General features: G+C 40.4%; 1 protein-coding gene across 8 annotated transcripts in view; it reads left to right on the top strand.

The window, feature by feature from the left end:
- PUM1 (pumilio RNA binding family member 1) overlaps nucleotides 1–22,948 on the top strand; it is a gene marked incomplete at both ends in the record, with an annotated part of 133,118 nt that overhangs the window by 90,621 nt on the left and 19,549 nt on the right. For 7 of the 8 annotated variants that reach the window (XM_080690544.1, XM_080690543.1, XM_080690542.1 and 4 more), the window contains 6 exons: nucleotides 1,659–1,810; nucleotides 5,915–6,053; nucleotides 7,912–8,055; nucleotides 9,189–9,485; nucleotides 10,590–10,826; nucleotides 21,820–22,087. In XM_080690544.1, coding sequence (XP_080546670.1) covers nucleotides 1,659–1,810; nucleotides 5,915–6,053; nucleotides 7,912–8,055; nucleotides 9,189–9,485; nucleotides 10,590–10,826; nucleotides 21,820–22,087 — 1,237 coding nt within the window. The remainder of the gene's footprint in view (nucleotides 1–1,658; nucleotides 1,811–5,914; nucleotides 6,054–7,911; nucleotides 8,056–9,188; nucleotides 9,486–10,589; nucleotides 10,827–21,819; nucleotides 22,088–22,948) is intronic. The other variant, XM_080690540.1, reaches the window with a different exon arrangement.

The raw sequence follows: 22,948 nt of genomic DNA, 5'->3' as shown, positions 1-22,948 counted from the left end.
TTTGGAAATAGGTTCCCTTAAACAAGCCGAGGCTGGCTTCGAACCTGTCTCAGCCTCCCAAGCGTGAGAATTACAAGCATGTACCACCACGCCCGGCCCGTATTATACCTTTTTTACAAGTTAGGAAACTATGGCTCAGGTAGAGTGTTGGTTTTCTCTGATGAGTGTATGAATATCAGTCAGATGAATTTGAGGATCTTCTTTTTTAAACTTGGAGGTAAAAACAAGTTAAAAATGTTTTAATCCACTTGCTTAGAGTAAAATCATATTATATGACTTTTCTAGGTAGCACTTTCATTTTATGCCAAGATACAGTGTTTCACAGTGGACATCCTTACTTGTAAAGAGGTCATGTTGGTCTGCCCAGGGATGCAGAAAATACCAAGTTTGAAACACCAAAACAAAGGGGGTGAATTGCATCTGAGTGCCTTTGTCAATTGTGCAGGATTCCTTGGGTTTCATCCTTAACACCTCCTCCCTATTACAATTTAAAGTGTTTTTATTTTATTACAATTTTTAACCCTTTTCTTGTTTGGCTAATATGCCCCCTTGGTGTTTCTTGTCAACAGTTTCATGAGAGAATTCTATGATGTCTACTTCTGCCACTTGTAAGTCGCTATCTGTGTAGCTCTGCTACATCTCTGGTACCTACCTTATTTGGCAGAGACTGTAGCTATAAACTTCAACGAAGGTGAACAGATCACTTGGATTAGAGAATAATGCTTAGCTTTGTTTAGGATATTCAACTGTTCTGTACTTTTTTTGGTTCCATTTGTGCTCAACTTTGGAATTTTTAATTTTATATATGGCTATCTGAATGTAGTTTTGTTGAATAACCTTTGTGACTTTCAAAACAGAAATAGGAAAACCAACTGTACCAGAAATTGAATGGTGGAGGTTCAGTCAGGGTTTTGAGTTTTGTTGTCAGAATGATAGATTTTTATGTTTTTGAAGCTAATGATGCACCAAGGTCTCTGGTACCTGTCTGGTACCCATAAAAGTAGGGTACAGCTGAATTGGGTTCTTTTACAATAATCCCTCCATTTACTTTCCTTTTAGCAACAATCTTTGTGTATATCTGCCCTGTATCCTTTCTTTCTGATAGAGAAACAGGCCAATTCCTCCATCAGTTCTTAAATTCAGTTTCTTCCAATTTCTATTGGCCAGTCTCTTTTCACTGTCTTCAAATTTTGTCCCTCACTGTGTCTTTTTTTGGGCTTGGAGGATATTGCTGGCTTTCGAAGTCTTTGGTGTGAATTTGTTGTACAGTATTTTCTGTTTTTAAAAAAGAATTAAGGAGCCAGGTTCAGTGGCACATGCCTGTAATCCTAGTATTTGGCAGGTTTGACAGGAGGATCACAGGGTCAAGGCCAGTGTGCCATAACTTAGCAAGAACCTGTTTCAAAACAAAAAGGGTAAGGGTATTGCTCAGTTGTAGAACAGCTCTGGGTTCAGTCCTCACTATCGATAATAAAATAAAACCAGAGAGAAGGGCAGGAAGGAGGGATAGATATATAGGTATTAATGGTTAGCTAGCACAAGCCAATGTATTCTTTAAGTTAATAGTGTACAATAGAATCTCCTAAGTCACTTGTAGTCTTTGGACACCCTGAAATGATTCTTACTAAAGATTTTTCACCTTCTCTTGCCACTTTTAGGCCCAGCTGTGGTCCCTCACCAGTACTATGGCGTCACTCCCTGGGGAGTCTACCCTGCCAGTCTTTTCCAGCAGCAGGCGGCAGCTGCAGCAGCAGCAACCAATTCTGCTAATCAGCAGACCACCCCACAGGCTCAGCAAGGACAGCAACAGGTAAATGTAAACACAGTTCATTCTTGCCTAAGTGTGGCTTTTTGCTATTGTATATAATTAGCAAATGATTTTGCTCCTATTAAAAAAACTATGTAAGTGCAGGAGTTCTCCCTTGTGTGCATATATCAGAGTTCAGTTTTAGATTTAACTGTTCTTACAGAATGTCTTTTAAGTATTAAGCTCTCTGTCAGTGTAGCCAGGTGAGATTAATGATACTCAATTTTTAAAGAAAAAATTGTGCAGATTGTCCACTTAGGTTACATAGGAAGTGCCCAAGTGGGTAGTAAGACTGATAGTAAAGTTTTCATTCTTCCATGCCTGGGATGCCTGCTGAGCACCATTTTTAGATCACTGCAGGGTTTGCAAATGGCCTGCCAACCAGAGAGGAGGCACTCATTTTTCAGACTGCTTATTTACACCTGTTGGATTGGCTATACGTCTTAAGCCTGTCACATCTGTGTTTACTTATAGGAGTTTTTTTTTTGGGGGGGGGGCGCTACTGGGAATTGAACCCAGGGGCATTCTACATTGTCAGCCTCATTTTTTTATTCTTTGTTTTGAAACAGGGTCTAAGTTGCAGAGGGCCGCATTAACTAGCTGAGGCAGGCTGCAAACCTGTGATCCTCCTGTCTCAGACTCTCAAGTACTGGGATTACAAGCACCCACCACCACGCTCGGCTATAGGAGCTTTTTAATTGAATTAGGAGTAATCTACTGTATGTCTTTATTCAGTTCATATTTTTTCCTGATTATTAGAATAATATTGCTCAAGAGAGCAAACTTACCCTAATTCCTTAGGTCCAAAAAACACCACAACAGTATTAATAAGTTTGCTATTTGTCATTCTAATCTGATTTAATTTCTTTCTTTTTCTTTTTCTCTTTCTTTTTTTTCTTTCCTTCTTTCTATTTTCTTTTTGGTGGTACTGGGGTTCCTGGAAGCCCTTCTACCTCCAGGCTACACTACCAGACCTATTTTATATTTTTTTTTATTTGGAAACAGGGTCTCTTAAACCAGGGAGGCTGGCCCTGAACCAACGCTATCCTCCTGTCTCCGCCTCCCAAGCAGGGGGGGGAGGGAGGGGAGGGGAGGGGATTACAAGTGTGCGCCACCACGCCCGGCCCTTTCTTTTCTCCCTCCCTTTCTTTCCTCTCTTCTTTCTTCCTGTACTAGGGGTGGAACCCAGGGGCTTTCTACTTCCAGGCTACACCCCAGCCCTTTTTTATACTTTATTTGGAAACAGGGTCTCACTAAGTTGCTGAGAGCCTCACTAATTATCTGAGGATGGCTTCAAACCTGTGCGATCCTCTTGTCTCAGCCTTCCAAGTGCTGGGATTACAAGCGTGTGCCACCACACCCGGGTCTGATTTATTTTCTTACAAAATTAGAATTATTCTATCTACATAGTCTTACCTCCTGTTTCATGCTGTTTCATATTACTGTTCTGCTTACTATCATCCCTCTAGATCTATTTAAGGGTATTTAATAAATTATTTTTACTTTATTAATCAGTTATATTTGATATATTTTGGTGTTATGAATTATACTGATTAAAATTCTTAAATTTATTATTATTTCCTTGGAATAAGCTCAGATTAATGAAATATTTCTGTATAACCTCTTTGCTTCTTCTATTTATGTACGTAGTTCAGAGTACTCTTTTGTAAAATTGGTTAGGGTCTTTAGGTCACAAATAAAAGTAAATTGTTTAATATTTTGATAATAGTGATTAGCTATTGGTCATTGATTATCTGGTCAGTCTGTATTAGTCATTGTGCCTTGTAGACATTTTCGATATTCCCAGTAAATCTGCCAGTTAACTCTTAATATTTACAGATAATGATATAAGAGTCTTTGGATAAATGAACCGACCATATATCTCTTCTTGCCAGACTCATGCTCATCTAATGATTCCTTGATCACTAATGTTTGTTTTTCTTCTTTCTTTCTTTCTTTCTTTCTTTCTTTCTTTCTTTCTTTCTTTCTTTTTTTTTGCGGGTCTGGGGATGGAACCCAGGGGCATTCAACCTCCGAGCTACACCCCCTGCCCTGTTTTTTATTCTTTATTTTGAAACCGGGTCTCACTGAGTTGCAGAGGGCCTCACTAAGTAGCTGAGGCTGTCTGCGAACCGCGATCCTCAGGGTCTCAGCCTCCCGAATGCTGGGATTACAAGGGTGCGCCACCACGCCCAGCTTCTTTTTACTTTTTTTTTTTTTTTTTTTTTTTTAGTGGTACTGGGGGTGGAACCCAGAGGCTTCCTACTTCCAGGCTATACTCCCAGACCTTTTTGTATATTTTATTTGGAAACAGGGCCTCACTAAGTTGCTGAAAGCCTCACTAAGTAGCTGAGGCTGGCTTCGAACCCGTGCGATCCTCCTGTCTCAGCCTCCCAAGCGCGAGGATTACAAGCGTGCGCCACCACGCCCGGTTTTCTTTTTACTTTTTACTTTTTTTTTAATCAAATGGTACCAAGAAGAATCTGCTCTTAACTACACATCTAACTTTAATAAATTACAGAGTGAAATGGAAAGTGATCTGATAAGAACTTTGTGCTTCAAAATATTATAAAGCATGTTTTAGGAAATTTGCAAAATTTAGCATTGATCTCATAGGTTTAGCATTTTTACTTGATCACATGAAATGGATTCTTTTTAATCCTTCAGAATAAGAATGATTACTGGCTTCTTGAGACCTGTGTTTCATTTAATAACACGGGACATACCACAGTGGCAGAACTGGTATTCTGCACTGAGCTTGACTAATATTCATCTCTATTTCCATGAGTGTGTTTATGGGATTTGTGAAAGAAATAGAAACAAGTCAAAAGCTTCCTAAGTAAGCGGGCGTGGCAGTACAGGCTTATAATCCCAGTACTTAGGAGGCTGAGGCAGGAGGATCACAGTCTCACAGCTACTTAGTGAAGCCCTCTGCAACTAAGTGAGGCCCTATTTTAAAATAAAAGATAAATGGAGCTGGAGTTGTAGCTCCAGGGAGAATGCCCCTGGGCTCAATCCTCAGTACAAAAGAAAGGAAAAAAAAATGTCCTAAGTCAAATTTGTTAAGTCATTTGGGCTTTTATTGAATGGGAATGGTGTTATGGGACAGAAGAAATGGTCTCATAGTCCATGAAAGAGAGTATAATATTATGTGTGCATGCACATGTATATATGTATATACACAGATATTTTCACTTATATATGTGGCTACATCCTATCTGAACTACAACTTTTCTCACTTCTTTCTAACCTTTCTTTTTTACCCACTTTTTACCAGAATACTGACATATGATAGTCACTTTTTATTATCTTCTTATTCACTAGACTAAAAGCTCCATAAAGGCAGGGACTTTTCCTTTGCTGTTCATTACTCTATCTCTGGCGTCTTTAACTATCTGAGTAATGAAGGGGACCCCCCCCCACATACTTTTATAGTACTGGAGATGGAAACCAAGGCATTCTACCTCCAAGCTAAACTCCTAGTCCTATTTTTTATTCTTACGAAATTTTGAAACAGTGTCTCATTAAATTGCAGAGGGCCTCACTAAATAGCTGAGGCTGTCTGCAAACCTGTGCTCCTCCCTGTCTCAGCCTCCCTTGTACCAGCTTTACAAATGTACACTGCCATGCCTGGTGGAATCATCTCTTTTATATGCTTTTTGCTGCTCATAAAGGTGCTTTGTTTAAAATTTAGAATGGTAGAATGAAATTTTACCATATAATGGTAATTGGGTTTTTATCCTAATTCTCATAAAAATCATTATAAGATATACTTTTTTATCTATTAGTTTTAAAAGTTGATCCCAGCTGGGCATAGTGGCACACACTTGTAATCCCAGTACTTAGGAGGCTGAGACAGGAGAATCACAGGTTTATGGCTAGTTTCAGCTACTTAGGCCCTCAGCAACTTAGTGAGACCCTGTTTCAAAATAAAGAATAAAAAATAGGGCTGAGGGTATAGCTTGGAGATAGAATGCTCCTGGATGCAATCCCCAGTTCTGCCGAAACAAATAAAACAAAAAATTTATATAACTTGAGCATATGGTGGAATCTTAGATAATTAAATAAGAAGAAAGTAGTTGACTTACTTCTGTTTCCTGTTCTCAGGTTCTCCGTGGAGGAGCCAGTCAGCGTCCTTTGACCCCAAACCAGAACCAGCAGGGACAGCAAACAGATCCACTAGTGGCAGCTGCAGCAGTGAATTCTGCTCTTGCGTTTGGACAGGGTCTGGCTGCGGGCATGCCAGGTAAGGTGCACTGGGCATGAAATAGCCTGCTTATTTGGGGCAGTCCTTGTTAAGATTTGGAGACTGGCAAGGACGATATATACTTGCCCTCACTTAGACTATAGTTCATTGATGAGAGCTTCATTCTGAGCCAGTCCTAGTCCTTTCTTCTCCTACTCACCTTGCTGCCACCATACACTGAGGGGTCAGGGCCTTGTGCATGCCAGGCAAGTGCTCTACCACTGAGCTGCATCTCATGTTGGAGACAGATGAAGGTCCACACAGTTTGGAATATGTCGTTTTCTTTGGTGATGATCTTTTTCCCCCCCGCAGGATTAAGGATAGGCAAGTGCTTTGGTAGCATGGTTAGGAAGAAATTTCTGTATTTTTTGATAGGGCTGTCCCTTACATTTCTAAGATTTCTCCCAAACTGTAAATCTATCTTTAGCTACTACTTCTGAGTTGTAAAAATATATCACAAATATGATATATATTGGCTCACAGTTACATGCTTTGTGCATGGGGTTGGATGTAGTTTGATATTAATGTGAAACAAGTCTTTTTTAGACCCTGCCCTAATTTTGTGGAATTTTAGTGACAGTGAACTATAGCCAAAATAATTGATCTATTTATGAAGTCAGTGAGTAAGGTTAACTGGCTTCATTTATTTTGTTACATAGGATTTATGCTTTATTAGGAAGTCAACTGTAGTCACTCATAGCTCAAAATAGAATTTGGAGATTTTATAAAGTATTGAAAGATTCTGGTCAATTGAAGCCTGCCTAGTTTTGTTATGCTAATTTGCAAGATATTTGTGCTTAGACAATTATGTAGTATGAAAATAATATGATTGTTGTAATACTCATTATAGCTTCTGTTATTTGTGTAGTGAAGAAAAAAATGTTAACATGATTCGTGGTGGTAGTCTTGGTACATTTTGAAGAGCACAGGTATTCCCTATCAAATTATCTTACTATCAGCAGGGGATAAATAACATTTTACTTACTATACATTTAATATGTGCCAAACATCACACTAAAAGCTCTCAGATTCCTCTTTAACTCAGTCTTCACAGAATTTTATGAAGTACTTGGTACTGTTTTCAGATCAGGAAATGGATTCAGATCCTTTGTGCTCAGATCAGGAAATGGATTTCTGAAGATTGAGGGCCATTGAGTTATTTAAATGGTGGGTCCAGAATGTAAATCTGTGTCTCCCTAATCCCCACTCTGAGCTGCGACTTTCTGCAAATGCCCGGGAGACTTTTAGTTAGTTCCCCTTCATCAATGGGATTCTAAAACCCCAGTGGATATACCTCATCCTACATATACTGTATTTTCATCCTGTACATATATACCAACAATAAAGCTTAGTTTATAAAATAGGGGCACTAGGAGATCAATAGCCATAACTTCATAGATGTTAATAATATCAAGGTATGAATTTTTATTTTATCAAGAACGTCGACCTTTTCACTTAGCATAATGGCTTTTCTGTCATTCTAATTCACTGCATTACTACTCTTTGCTTTGGGAGTTACTCTTTTGCTTTAGGGTTACTCGATCACAGGCATTACAGTGCCAAGATTGATCTGGTAACTGAGACTGTGGAACATGGGATGGATATTAAATGACTAATGTATTTATAGCACAGATATGCTGGACAGAGGGATTATTTCCACCCCAGGCAAATGAAACAGAGTATGTGAGGTTTCACCATGCCACTTAGAACAGCATGCAATTTAAAACTTACAAATTATTTTATCTTTGGAATTTCCCATTTAACATTTTTTGCCACAGATGATTGACTATAGGTAACTGAAACTGCAGATAAGGGGAGACTATAGAATATTTTTCTATATGTTGATTGATATTCCTAGGTTATCCAGTTCTGGCTCCTGCTGCTTACTATGACCAAACTGGTGCCCTCGTGGTGAATGCAGGAGCGAGAAATGGTATTGGAGCTCCTGTCCGGCTTGTAGCCCCTGCCCCAGTCATCATTAGTTCTTCAGCTGCACAAGCAGGTGAGCTTCTACTTATTGGACTTCTGTCGGAGATTGGGAGGGGGCAGCAGATGATAATATCCTTAAAGTAGGTGAAGTATGCTTTATTTGATAATTCTCAGCACAGCAGTCCTACCCTATAATATTTCAAAGAAAGAATCAAAGGCATCAAGTGACCTCAGTGGATTCTGCCTTTTGTTGAGGGCCACGCACCATCTGGCTAGCAGCAAGGACTGGCTCTGTTGAGAACACAGGAAGTTGGATTACTCACACAAACTGGCAGTGTTGGGAGAATTGCAAAGCTAGTGTCACAGATACTTAAGTCACTTTTTCAGTTAATTTTGGGGTGAGGTTGATATGCAGCAAAGATGGAGGAAATGGGAAAAGGTAGTAACTTGACAGAGAAATACATTTGGTTGGGTGTGTGTGTGTGTGTGTGTGTGTGTGTGTGTGTGTGTGTGTGTATTATTGGGAACAATAGAGGAAATATGTAGGAGAAGGCAGAATACTAAAAGAGGAATTTGGGTGGGGCATGGTGGTGCACCCTTGTAATCCCAGTACTTGGGAAGCCGAGACAGGAGGATCACAAATTTGAAACCAGTCCTAGCAATTTAGTGCTGCTCTCAGTAACTTAGTGAAACCCTGTTTCCAAATAAAAAATAAAATATGTCTGGTGGTGTAGCCCTGAGGTAGAAGGCCTCTGGATTCCATCCCCAGTTCTATACTCAAAAACAGAAACAAAACAAAAAAGGAATTTGAGGGACTTTCACATATCTGTGACATGGGTTTTTTTTTTTTTTTTTTTTTTTTGGGAAAAAAAATCTTACCATGGATATGTGTGAAATTTGAGATTTAGGAAGTAGTTATAGTTAATGGATATGTTTGATGTTTGTATCCTTTTAAAGCTGTAGATACTTTAAATAAGCTGCCAACATAGTTAGCTTGCTCCCTCAGTATTCTGACTTCAAAAGTAGAAATAGAAAGTAGAAGCTTCAGATGAAGGAGTCAGAGACACATTTATATAGCTTTCTATAAGGTTTGTGTCTGCCGTGGAAAGATAAGCAGCATTAAAAGGTTTAAAAGTGGATAAAAATGTAGTTCTGTAATGTGGCCAATCCCTTTCATAGCCAAATGGTTTGCCTTCTTCTTCATAGCTGTTGCAGCAGCCGCAGCTTCAGCAAATGGAGCAGCTGGTGGTCTTGCTGGAACAACAAATGGACCATTTCGCCCTTTAGGAACTCAGCAGCCTCAGCCCCAGCCCCAGCAGCAGCCCAGCAACAATCTGGCATCCAGCTCTTTCTATGGCAACAACTCTCTGAGCAGCAACTCCCAGAGCAGCTCCCTCTTCTCCCAAGGCTCCGCCCAGCCGGCCAACACCTCCTTGGGATTTGGAAGTAGCAGTTCTCTTGGCGCCACCCTGGGATCAGCTCTTGGAGGGTTTGGAACAGCAGGTAGAAATCAGATTGATGTACTATTAAAATTTATTATTTTTTTTTGCAATCTTTCTGGAACCCTGACAGTGCATGGAACCCTGGACAGATACCACAGGCAGATCTGGACTGAGCCTTCTTGTGGGAATCCAACAGCCCATGTAATCTTTGAGATGATGGACTATCATACACCCGGGACCCATTTCAGGTCCATGTTCATGTTGCAACTTATCTACACTCACATAGACAATTTATTTCAAGGACTTGAAAACCAGAGGAGATTTTTGCAGGCATTGGGAAAAATGTGGAGAGCACTATTGAAATGTGGATGTTAAAAACTGAGGGATAGAGGACTTAACAATGATCAGAGATGACTGTGCACTGCACATACGAGACTGCCCAGTGCTTGGCTTGCAGACCATAAAGAGTTAGGAGGTTTCTCCAGTCTTTTGAACAAAAGTAAGGTAGATGTTGTGGAAAACTGGGAAGAAGGATATTAATTAGACCTAGGCATTTTTAATGTTTTGCTGTGAGAGAAGAAACAGGAATGTAGTCTGGTGAACAATGGGATAATTGCAGGGGTTCTAAGATATTATAATCTCAAAGCAGAAGGGCATGTTTGAGAGAAAGTATCCTAATTGGAATTACAGGCTGGTAGTAACTCTTAATTGAACCCACTGAGAAAACAGGCTTTCATATGTAAGTCTTTTGTAGCGGGGCAGTACCCCACTTACAGATCTTTTTTTCTGTATTCCATTTTTCTACTAGAACCTTTGAGTTGACGAAAGGCATTCTTTCTAGTCCATTTTCTTTTACCTTGTCCTATAAATCATGTGGCCGTCAGAGCTTTTTAACCCGCCCACATCCCATATTATACGACACCAAAGGAAGGTAAATTTGGCAAATACGTGCGATGTCGTTGAACCAAAGTTTCATGTTAACCTGAGCCATGTCCTCTTTATTACTTTTATCTGTCCCTAGAACTGCTACATTAACAGTTAGACTGTCTCTGCTGACAAATTTGCGGTGGTAAGGAGTCTGGATCAAAGTGTTAGGAACAGTCACTGGGCTTGTTCTTCGAAGAACAGGCCTGTTCTTATCTGCATTGTTTTAATTCCATTTTAGTTGCAAACTCCAACACTGGCAGTGGCTCCCGCCGTGACTCCCTGACTGGCAGCAGTGACCTTTATAAGAGGACATCGAGCAGCTTGACCCCCATTGGACACAGTTTTTATAACGGCCTTAGCTTTTCCTCCTCTCCTGGACCCGTGGGCATGCCTCTCCCTAGTCAGGGACCAGGACATTCACAGACACCACCTCCTTCCCTCTCTTCACATGGATCCTCTTCAAGCTTAAACCTGGGTAAGAACCATTACTCTAACACCACCTTGAACTCTAGAAATCTCTTGCCACTGATGACATTACAAGTACTTTGCATGAGCAAAGGACAATCCCTTTCTCCTAGATGTGTCCTGGGTGTTCTGTGCCTCCTGTCAATGCCTCATGTTGTTCAGGCTGTGCCTGTAGCTAGTATAGAAATCAGGATTGATTAGCATGTGGGTACATCCCCTGTATATTCACTTCAGCTTTAGGACGAACATTTTGTTCTTTAGCTGTGGGAGTCTTTCATTAAACACAGTGCAGGTTCATTGTAGTGAAACTGGAGAACAAAGAGAAAAGGAATTTATTCACCTAGTATCAACACCTAAAATACGAACACAGTTATTATTTTGTTTTATTTATTTTCGGATTCTCCCCCTTCCCTATATACAGTTAATTAATATCTTTTTCCACATGAAGCCTTTAACATTTTTGTCAGATTCTTACATATTTGTAAATAAACTCTTACACTACATGGTAATGAGTAGATATATATTTCCTTATCATATATTTAGGTTTTCTTATGTATGGGATTTTTAAAATGTTACTGTTTAGAGTCTAGAAAACAAGGGTCTTAGGAAAAGAGGATTCCAAGCAGGAGGCTGTAAGAATGAAAAAAAAAAGTTAATTTTGGGTGACAAATCTCTCAAACTTTCATGGGGTGGAAGATGATTTTTTTAATCACAGAAACATGGTACACACTCCTCTTCCCCAGTTGTACATCAAGTTTGGATTTTGAGGTATTGACTGATTTCTCAGATGGGAAAGTTGAAGCCTAGAATTAGAGTGACTACATATTTCTTGAGTGAGTGGGGTTGCTATGAATTATTCTGTGATGTTATAGGTCTAAATCAGTACTGTCCTGGGTAGGTCATCATGGCTGGCTAGCTACTTTACCTAGAAGATTCTGTTTTTAGCCAGCAAATTTAGACTTTATGGACTCAAGTGAGGACTACTTAAAACAAATAGGATACTTTCATTTGGAAAATGATTTAGAAAAGTCAAGAAAAGTCTGAAGAGTATGAGGAGTAGAATTTGTATTCTAGAAATGAGTGCTGTCTTTGAAAGAGTTGTGTTTGAAGGCAAAACTATAAACACATGCACACACCACACACACAACACACACACACACACACGTGCACGCGCGCACACTTGTTGGTATACTCTGAAATTTAGAAAGCTTACAGGGACATTCTTGATTGGTAGGCCCACAGTCAACATGGGGTTTGTGGTATAGTAGTGCTTCCTGGAGACAGAATGCCTGGCTCTAAAGATTGATGGGTAATGCAAAACCAGGAGAGGGATTGTGAAAGTTCCAATTTGATATGTGGATAGAAGGAATTTACATAAATCAACTTAATATTTACTTGCCAGTGTTAATGGTTTTGAGTCCTGTACATGCAGCTTTGGAAAGTGTAGGCATTATCCCCATATTATGGATACGAGGAATCTGCATCTCAGAGCTTAAATGCCTTTCCCAGATTGTCTCAGAGGACTCCAAAGCATGCAGTTTCAGTATGTATCGTGTCACATTATGTGTCCAGGACAGCTCTTCAACTAGTGCATTATCAGATGCAGAGATAGTATCTTGTAATTTCTTAGTTTAAACATTTAATAGTGCTATCCCGTATAAAGTCCTAAATAAAGTAAATCTGCAAAGTTTTACTTTAAAGAGCTAGATAGTAAATATTTTAGGTTTTGTAGGCCAGGTGGTCTCTAATGACTATTTAATTTTGCTGTTGAAACGTCCACAGACAAAATACAAATGAATGAATGTGTAGCTGTCTTCTAATAAAACTTTATTTAAAAAAATAGGTGGCAGGCCAGATTTTTCCTGTGGGCTGTAGTTTTTCAACTCCTAAACTAAGTGCTATGGCTCTTCATGTGTAAAAATGGAGCTGGAAAAGCTACTTGTATTCATGGTGCCTTTTCTTTTTCCAGTATATCAGTAATTGAAAGAAATGCACCTTAATTCATGTTTTCCTTAGTAAGTAGAAAATAACTACTGGTATATTTTTTCTTGTTTTAGTAACTTGCTGCTTGAATCGATTTATTTAACATGTTTTTCCTTTTAAACAATTTACCTTGTTTAAGCAATTTATTCATGGACATTTGCACTGGATTACTTTTACTGCATATAGTTCACATATCAAACATGCCACTTCCAAGGAACTTCATGCCTGCAACAGTAGAGCTTTCCCTCAGCTCAGTCTGCTTCCTTGGAAAAAGGGTTCTTCTTAGAGAAAGTGGAGGTGTAGTGATTGGTTTCTAACAGTGTCTGCACAAAAGCCCTAAAGACAATTTTGTTGTAAGAAACGTATCAGATGTAATATATTGGGTCCCCCTGATATCGCTTCTGCCTTAGTACTACTTCACTGCTGCCACCAGCCATCAAGTTCTGGATCATGATCAGCTGTTCTACACATTTGGTACTCAGTTTTTGGAATACTCAAAATAGCTTCTCTACACACAGAAAATTAAACCCAGCATGGTTAGCTGCATTTTCTGACACCACACAGCTAATACGTGTTTGAGTGCACATGAGAGTCTGTCACAGTTGAACCAGTATGGACCGTATCTCCATCATGAGTCAGGCATATGTAGAATATCCTTTAAAAGTCCAGTAACCTATTTGGCAATTAATTTTTAAATTTATTATTCATTAATCACGTATGGAGTGCCTACTTAAGAACTCTTGAGAGTCAGGCTTGGTGACGCAAGCTTGCAATCCCAGCATTTGGGAGGCGGAGACAGGATCCGGGTTTGCGGACAGCCTCTACTTAGTGAGGCCCTTTGCAATTTAGTGAGGCGCTGTTTCAAAATAGGTGTGGGGGTGTAGCTCAGAGGTAGAATGCCCCTGGGTTCCATCCCCAGTACCGAAAAAACAAACAAACAAACAAAATCCCAAAACTCTTGGGTGTTATCACTACCAAAAAAAAATTTTTTTTGGGGGGGGGTGATACTGAGGGTGGAACCCAGGGTCTTTTCTACCTCCGGGTTATATGCCCAGACCTATTTTATACTTTATTTGGAAACAGGGTTTCACTAAGTTGCTGAGAGCCTCACTAAGTAGCTGAGGCTGGCTTTGAACCTGTGCGATCGATCCTCCTGTCTCAGCCTCCCAAGCGCAGGGATTATAAGTGTGAACCACCACGCCTAGCACTACCAATTGTTTAAAGTCCAACCTTAGAGCTGTGAGTGGTGGCTCTCTCCTGTAATCCCAGTACTTGGGATGCTGAGACGGAGGATCCCAGGTTTGCAGCCAGCCTTAGGAATTTAGTGAGACCCCGATTCATATAAAAAATAAAATAGGCCTGGGGGAGTAGCTCAGTGTAGAATACCTCTAGGTTCAATACTTAGTACACACAAAGAAAAACATTATTCAGACTTAGGAGGAAAGGAAAAAAAAGAAAACTTCACTGAATTCCTTTTTGGGGGGTAGTGTGGATTGAACCCAGGGACATTTTATTCTTGGCCCTTTTTATTTTGAAACAGATTCTTGCTAAGTTTTTGAGGCTGGCCTGAAATCTGTGTCCTCCTGCCTCAGCCTCCCAAGTACATACCCGTGCCACCATGCCTGGCAACAGTTTTTCTTTTTATTGTTGAATTGTCTTCTATTTAATGGATCTTCCCTCCCTTTTGTCCTTGATGGACAGTTGATAGACATTCATTGATTGATTACAGTTTTGGGCATTAGAAATAATGCTCTCACAAACATTTGCATACAAGTCTCAGTGGACATCAAAAAAAAAAATTCTCTTAAGAGTAGTGCTAGAGCCAGCCGGCAAAAGTATGGTTCTGAAGAGAGGTGTGAGGATTAAAGAATTCAATCATGGGAGGGTTGCCAATCTCTACTGGGCCTACAAGGACCCTGGGTTTATTCTCTTGTGGTATTTATACAGTCTCTATCTTCAGGTTACACAACAATGCAAGAAAGGCAGGTAGGAAGTACATAATCTTGTGGGCAAGCCAATCTCTACCCTGGCACAACACACCCTAATCTTAGAACAATAGTATCAATCGTGCTGAGAGAATCTTAATTGCATGACAACACACATTGTTGACTTGGGCCAAGGACAGTCAGATGTACTCTTTTAGTAAAGATAAGGGGAAGACCTTAATGGCTCCCCACAGAGTAGAATTGCTGGATTGTATTTGTGGGACCCAGGAGCCTTCTACCTCTGAGCTACACCCTTAGCCTCATTTCATATTTTATTTGAAACAGGGTCTCGCTAAGTTGATGAGGCTGGCTTCAAACCTGTGACACCCTACCAACTAGTGGGATTATAGATATGTGCCACCACGCCTGGCTCTTTATTGACAGTTTTTGTTATCTGTCTTATTTAATTCTAGTGGGCATAAAATAGTATCCATTTTATTGTGGCTTTTTAATTTCCCCAAGGAACCATTATCTTTTATATGCTTACTAACCATACATTTATTTTTGTGCCAGGAATAAAGGCACCATGCTCAGCCTAATTTATTTAAGATTTTTTGTTTGTTTGTTTTGTACTGCGGATTGAACCCAGGGATGTTCTGGGAGTATATGTCCTTCCCTCCCTTCCTTTTTCCTTTTTTCATTTTGATAGGTTGCTGAGGCTGTCTTCAAAACAGGATTCTCCCGTCTCAGCCTCTCAAGTTCTAGGCCACCACACCTGATTTTTTTAAGTATCCATTTTTGATCCTATTGTACTGTTTTCTTTGTGTGTGTGATATTGGAGGTGGCTTTTCTCACTAAGTAGCTGAGGCTGGCTTCGAACCCGTGTGATCCTCCTGTCTCAGCCTCCCAAGCGCTGGGATTACAAGTGTGTGTCACCATGCCCGGCTTTTTGAGCTTATTGTAAATGGAATTTAGATCTATTTTTTATTTATTTTATTTATTTTATTTTTTATTTATTTTATTTAGATCTATTTTTATTTTTGGATTTTTTTTTTTTTTTTGCTTATAGAAACACAGTTTTATATATTGATTTGCTGTCCTGTAACTTTACTCTTGTCATTTATTATTCTAATGGTTTAGGGCACATTTTTAGGATTTTCTATATGCAAGAGCATAATATCCGAGAATAAAGTTTTCTAATCTAGATATCTTTTATTTCTTGCCTGATTATACTGGGTATAAACTCCAGTGCTATGTTCTTGATCCTGGGAGTAGAGTTTATCTATTACTTTTTAAGTAAGATTACATTTTTTTTGTTGTTGCTGTTGTTTTTTTTTTTTTTTTTGTTGTTGTTGTTTTTGGGGGGGGTCTGGGGGTGGAACCTAGAGGCATTTGACCTCCGAGTTACACCCCCTGCCCTATTTTTTATTCTTTATTTGAAACAGGGTCTTACTGAGTTGCATAGGGCCTCACTAAGTAGCTGAGGCTGTCCACAAACTGCGATCCTCCAGTCTCAGCCTCCCGAATGCTGGGATTACAAGCGTGCACCACCATACCCGGCTACAGTTTTTAATAGATGCCATTTAAGCAGTTGAGGAAATTTCCTACTGCTCCAGTTTGTTGGATTTTTTTTGTCTTTAATGAGTTTTGAATATTATTAAGTGCTTTTTCTGTGTTTATTATTGATGGAGTGGTTTTTATGCTCTATCATGGCACATTAACATTAATTGATTTTGGGATGTTAACCCAACTTGGTATTCCAGGAATAAATTCTACTTGGTCATTTTAGATTGGGCTTTTTTTTTTTTTTTGGTACTGGGAATAGAACCCAGGGACATCAGCCCAATTTTTTTTTTTTTTTTTTTTTTTTTTTATTCTTTATTTTGCAGCAGGGTCTCACTGAGATGTAAAGGACATTGCTAAGTAGTAGCTGAGGCGGTCTGCGAACTGTGATCCTCCTGTCTCAGCCTCCCAAACAGTGGGATTACAAGCATGTGCTACCATGTCTGGCTTTTTTGTGGTACTGGGGATGGGACCCAGGAGCTTTCTACCTCTGAGCTACACCCCCAGCCTTGTTTTTTATTCTTTATTTTGAAACAGGGTCTCACTGAGTTGCGAAGGGCCTAAGTAGCTGAGGCTGTCTGCGAACTGCCATCCTCCTGCCTCAGCCTCCTGAACGCTGGGATTACAAGTGTGCACCACCACGCCCGGCTTTTTAATATTTATGTTGTAGATTTTATTCATTTCTATCTATGAAGGCTATATATTCTTTTCTTTCCTGTGATATCTGTGTGTGGTGTCAGGGCGACACTGACCTTTTAGCGTGAGCTTGGAAATGCATCGCCCTGGCAGTTTCTGGAAATTTTTAGAGCATTGGAAGTTTTAGAATATTCTTTAAGTGTTTAAAAAAATCCACCAGTGAAGCCATCTTGGTTTATTTCTGGTAAGATTTTAAATTATTTTTTCAGTTTCTTTATTTTAAATATCTTATAGGTTCAGACTTTGTTTTTTGTGTCAATTTTGGTAATTTGTAACTCTCAGGAATTTGTCCCTTTTATCTAAGTTGTTACAAATGTTTGTATTAAATATTTTTGTGTGTTTTTGTTTTTAGTGGCCTTGGGGATTTAACCAGCAACATTCTACTTCTGAACTACACCCTGTAGCCCTTTTTATTTTGATACGGGGTTTCTCCAAGTTGCTGAGGCTGGCTGTAAACTTCTGATCCTTCTGCCTCAGTCTCATAAGTCCTGGGGATACAGGTGTGCACCACTGCACCCAGAAAAATTGTAATTAAAAAAAAAAAAAAAGAAAGAAATTGCCGGCCGTGGTGGCGCACGCTTGTAATCCCCATGCTTGGGAGGCAGAGACAGGAAGATCATGCGGGTTCAAAGCCAGCCATGCTGGCTGAAGAGACCCTGTTTCCAAATAAAAAAATAAAAATATGTCTGGGAGTATAGCCCAGAGGTAGAAGGGTTTCCAGGAACCTCAGTACCACCAAAAAGAAAAAAAGAAAGAAAGAAAGAAAGAAAGAAAGAAAGAAAGAAAGAAAGAAAGAAATTGCCTCTGTCTTTCCATTTTTCTTTCCCTTCTCCCCCATGCACACATATGGGTGCATAGATAAGTGCTTAATAAAATACATTTTTTGAGCCATTTTCATTGAGACCTTGACAAGGTGGGTATTGCCAAGTGTTTATTTTTATTGGCTTAAGTGTCATTTAACAGTATTTTAGAGACGGGCGTGGTGGCGCATGCTTGTAATCTCCTCACTTGGGCGGTGGAGACAGGAGGATGGCGCAGGTTCGAAGCCAGCCGTGCTGGCTTAGGAGACCCTGTCTCCAAATAAAAAAATATAAAATAGTATGGGAGTATAGCCTGAAAGTAGAAGGAATTTCAGGAACCCCAGTACCACCAAAATAAATAAATAAATAAATAACAGTATTTTAATAAATATTAATAACTAGGTCTATAACTCATTTGTGGCTTATGTGGGTTAAACAAGGCCCATAGGCTCTTACTTAGATCTGTCTCTAGTAAATTCTACTTCTTGCCCCAAAAAGAAAAGGTGTAAGGGATGAAATTAATGTGTACTTCCCAAAAGTCTAATTCTTAATGGTTTCATGTCCCCAAACTCTGCCTGCCTATATAGCTCTCTATCCTGCAGACAGCTCCTCTTGTCTTCTGGTATACTTCTGTGCTTATAGTTTTCTGCACACTCACTGGCTATTCCATTTAAAACTTCAAGCATCAAGAGGTAACAGACAAATTTATTATGACATAAATGGTTGATAGCCCCAGGTTTTTCATGTGCTCTGAATGGAAGTGTTTTGCTTATTTGTTCCTACAGGGTGAAAATACAGTAAAAATGTGCAGAAAGCCAGGTGTGGTGGCACACACTTGTAATCCTAGCATTTGGGAGACTGAGACTGGAGGATCGCGGTTTGCGGGCAGCCTCAGCTACTTAGTGAGGCCCTCCGCAACTTAGTGAGACCCTGTTTCAAAATTTAAAAAAGGGGGGGACCAGGGGGTGTAGCTCAGAGGTCAAATGCCTCTGGATTCCAGACCCCCCCCCCCAAAAAAAAAAGTGCAGAGCCAGGTGTTGGGAGATTTTTCTTTAAAAGTGAGAAGATGGGGTTTTGCTCATTAAAGATTTATTAGATCTGTGAGTACCAAAAGCAAATAAACAAGCATGTTCCACATAGCAAGGAAATAGAATGTTAGATGACAACTACAGAATGCCCTTATCAAACAGCTAGAACACATGTTAATTTACATAAAACATTTTAAGCACTTAGTCTTTATGGAAAGTTTTTATAAGCTACAGCTCTGGAGTCTACCACTGTCAAAATGCTAAGATCTAGAGAGGCTGCTTTTGAAGGTATATGAAGAGTAATCCTTTTAGAGTCACAAAGCCAGGCACGGTGGCGCACACCTGCCATTCCAGTCCATGGGAGGCTGAGACGGGAGGATCTCAGGTTCAAGGCCAGCCCCAGCAACTTAGCAAGACTGTTTCTAAAATAAAATAAAACAAAACAGGGCTGTGGGTATGACTCTGAGGTAGAACACCCCTGGGTCCCATCCCCAGTACCATTAAAAATAACAACAAAAAAACCTGTGGAATAACAGTGTCTTGGAGAACAAGAAAACTTGGTATAACTTAAGTCTGAAAACAAGTCTTGTGTAATTTTAAGGGACTTACCAGACCCTGGAGCCAAGAACCTGGTTCTGAATTCTGCCTATGACAGTTATGAGTATTGTATCTTTGGATAAACATTTCACTTTTCTGGGCCATCATTTCCCATACATAAGAAGAATTATAAACTCTTAAATGCCAGTGAGAATTCTATAGAAAGTGTATATGGAGCCAGGCGTGGTGGTGCACGCTTGTAATCCCCGCGCTTGGGAGGCTGAGACAGGAGGATCGCACAGGTTCGAAGCCAGCCTTAGCTACTGAGTGAGGCTCTCAGCAACTTAGTGAGACCCTGTTTCAAAATAAAATATAAAAAAGGTCTGGGAGTATAGCCCTGAGGTAGAAAGCCTCTGGGTTCCATCCCCAGTACCACTTAAAAAAAAAAAAAAAAGAAAGTGTATATGGAAAAACTTGTAGTGTAGAGCTAGTCATCGGATAAATGCCCAGTAAATATTTAGCAAGATGTTATATTGAGCCTTTTTTCTTTGGTTCCATCACTTACGTTGAGACCTTTGAAGCTGGTCCCTGGAATTCTGTGGAGAAGTCCACATGAGTTATCTTTCTGTAGTCGCCTTTAAACTGCATGTCAGGCATTTAAAAACCTCACAAAGAAGTTAACAAGCACCTCAGGTGGATGGCTTTCTCATGGATTCTGAATTGCTGTTCATCTTAATCTTTTATGGTTTTGTGGTGTTGCTTGCTTTTTTTTTTTTTTTTTTAATTTAAGAGGAGTGGGATAAAAGCAGCCTTGGGCTGGGAATGTAGTTCCAGTGGTAGAGCATTTGTCTAGTTTGTGCAGGCATTAGTTACCAGCCCTGCCAGAAACGAACAAAAAGGGATTTCCAACTTTTTTTTTTAAATAGTACAGTCTAAGGTTAAATAAGAACCATTATTTAAAAGGTTCCTGAAAATACATTCATCATAACTTATGCTCCTTTACTGTGTGCGTGTGTTCGCATGCTGGGGATCAAATCTAGAATCCACAGGTGTGTGATCTCATCACTGAGCTACATTTCCAACTCTGCTTTACGTTTGTTTGTTTGTTTATTTATTTATTTTTATTTATGTGGTACTGGGGTTCCTGGAAACCCTTCTACCTCCGGGCTACACTCCCAGACCTATTTTTATATTTTTATTTGGAAACAGGGTCTTCTAAGCCAGCAAGGCTGGCTTCGAACCTGTGCAAACCTCCTGTCTCCGCCTCCCAAACGGGGATTACAAGTGTGCGCCACCATGCTCAGCTATTTATTTATTTATTTTTTTATGGCACTGGGGATTGAACCCAGAGGCATTCTACCTCTGAGCTAAACCCCCAGCCCAATTTTATTTATTTGTAAACAGGGTCTCACTAAGTTCAGAGGGCCTGACTCTGGCTTGATTCCTCCTGTCTCAGCCTCCCAAGTATTGATACTATAAGCGTGGGCCACCACACCCGGCCTGCTTTACTTTTTGATAAGCCATTTGTCATAAATCTGTCTTACCTGCCTAGGGACTCACCATTTTTATTTCTTTGTCACCAGTCGAAACAGCAATATCAGTGGCATGAAGGTTGTTACTACTGTGGTCATTTCAGGCTCTGTCCCATAGAAATTAAGAACCATGCATTTGTGTTAAAGAACTTGAAATTGGGCGTGGTGGTGCTCACTTGTAATCCCAGCATTTAGGAGGTTAAGAACAGAGGATCGTGGTTCGCAGGCAACCCTCAGCTACTTAGCGAGGCCCTTTGCACCTCAGTGAGACCCTGTTTCAAAAATAAAAATACTAAAACAATATAGGGCTGGGGTGTAGCTCAGAGGTACAGTGCCCCTGAGTTCCATCCCCAGTACCGCGCCCCCCCTCAAAAAAAAAGAACTTGAAAACCTGCCAGTTAAAAAATACATGTTCTTGTCTTTCCTGCTCATTTGTGGCCTTGGCTATCTTAATGATTTTTAAGCTTCTGTCTAGCAGCAAATGAATCTAACCTGGATGCCCTGATCTTTAAGGGTGGGCCTCAGATAGGAATGGAGGGAATCCCCGTAGAGCTCAGAGGGGAGACCCCGAAGCCTCAGCCCTTGTGCTGTGTGTTTTGGTGAGTCCTTACTGCCGGTGCTCAGGCGCTGGGTTCAAGTGACAGGCTGCTTTCCTCGCTGTATTTACTAAGGGCTACTTGAGCTGTTGTTCTGTTCTTGCTAGCATTGTACTGTCAGTGGTAAAAGGCAGTCCTCTCAGCCTTTGTGCAGAAGTTTCCTTCCAGTTTGGCAAGTCAGCCTTATGAAAGTTGCAGCACTAATATAGAACTGAGTCTTAACAAAGCAACAGTCAAAGAAATTAGAGATGATGCAGGCCTTCGTGTATGGAATGCTTTTTATTCTCTCTTGAGTGACATTTCATAAAAATGGTCTTGAGTTCCTCTGTTCTGTAACCAACAGGAGGACTCACCAACGGCAGTGGAAGATACATCTCTGCTGCTCCCGGCGCTGAAGCCAAGTACCGCAGCGCAAGTAGCGCCTCCAGCCTCTTCAGCCCCAGCAGCACCCTTTTTTCTTCCTCTCGGTTGCGATACGGAATGTCTGATGTCATGCCCTCTGGCAGGAGCAGACTTTTAGAAGATTTTCGAAATAACCGGTACCCTAATTTACAACTGCGGGAGATTGCTGGACATATAATGGAATTTTCCCAAGACCAGCATGGGTCCAGGTGAGGACTTGGCTTTGGCACTTAAGGTAACTGAAATATTAATGCCTTAAATTCCATGCCTCAGATAGGCATATACTAAAACATATTGCCATAGTATATTCACAGGGTCTCTTTAGTGTGCCTCCCATTACTTATTTCAGAAAGACATGGGATAAGAGGGTCCCTAGGTGAACAAGCATTTGGAAAGAGGCTTTAGTAGTCTGGTTCACGTGCTTGGAGGAAGTCTTTGGCGTGCAGCAGCGCCCCCCGCCCCCCCCCCCCCCCCCCCCCCGGTACTTGGTAATTGAACCTAGGGCATTCTCCCAAGCTATACCTGCAGCCCTATTTTTATTTTTATTTTTTAATTCTTTATTTTGAAACATGGTCTCACTAAGTTGTTGAGAGCCTCACTAAGGAGCTGAGGCTGGTCAAGATCCTGTGACCTTCCTGTCTCAGCCTCCCAAGTACTTGGATTACAAGTGTGTACCAGTATGCCTGGCTAGCTTTTTGCTCTTTTGAAAAAGTGGTCTGTGTTTCTGTTTCATGAGAATGCCAAAAACTATAATGTAAAGAACAGAAGCGCTATGTAAGTATGTGCCACACCCTTTTGCTGCTTTAAGCATTACAGAGAATCTTTTGCTTCAAGGAGACATTATTTAAATACAAATTTGTATCTTGGGTGTTGTGGAGGTGAGAAAAGAAGTTGGCATAGGAGTCTGAATGTGGCTTGGCTAACTGACCCCTTCCTGTTCAACTGCACTGGGGCTTCCTTAGAGATGCAGCACCATTAGGTGACACCACCCACCCTTCTTCCCTGTCTCTTTCCTTGTTTCTGTTTGCTTATGTCTCTCAGTCTGCATTTAGTGGGAAAGCTCTCAATGA

The sequence above is a fragment of the Muscardinus avellanarius genome (genome assembly GCF_963383645.1).
Source record: "Muscardinus avellanarius genome assembly, chromosome: 3".
In the NCBI taxonomy this organism is placed as follows: Eukaryota; Metazoa; Chordata; class Mammalia; order Rodentia; family Gliridae; genus Muscardinus; species Muscardinus avellanarius.
The sequence above is the reverse complement of the archived record's forward strand: the minus strand, read 5'-3'. Positions and strand labels throughout refer to the sequence as shown.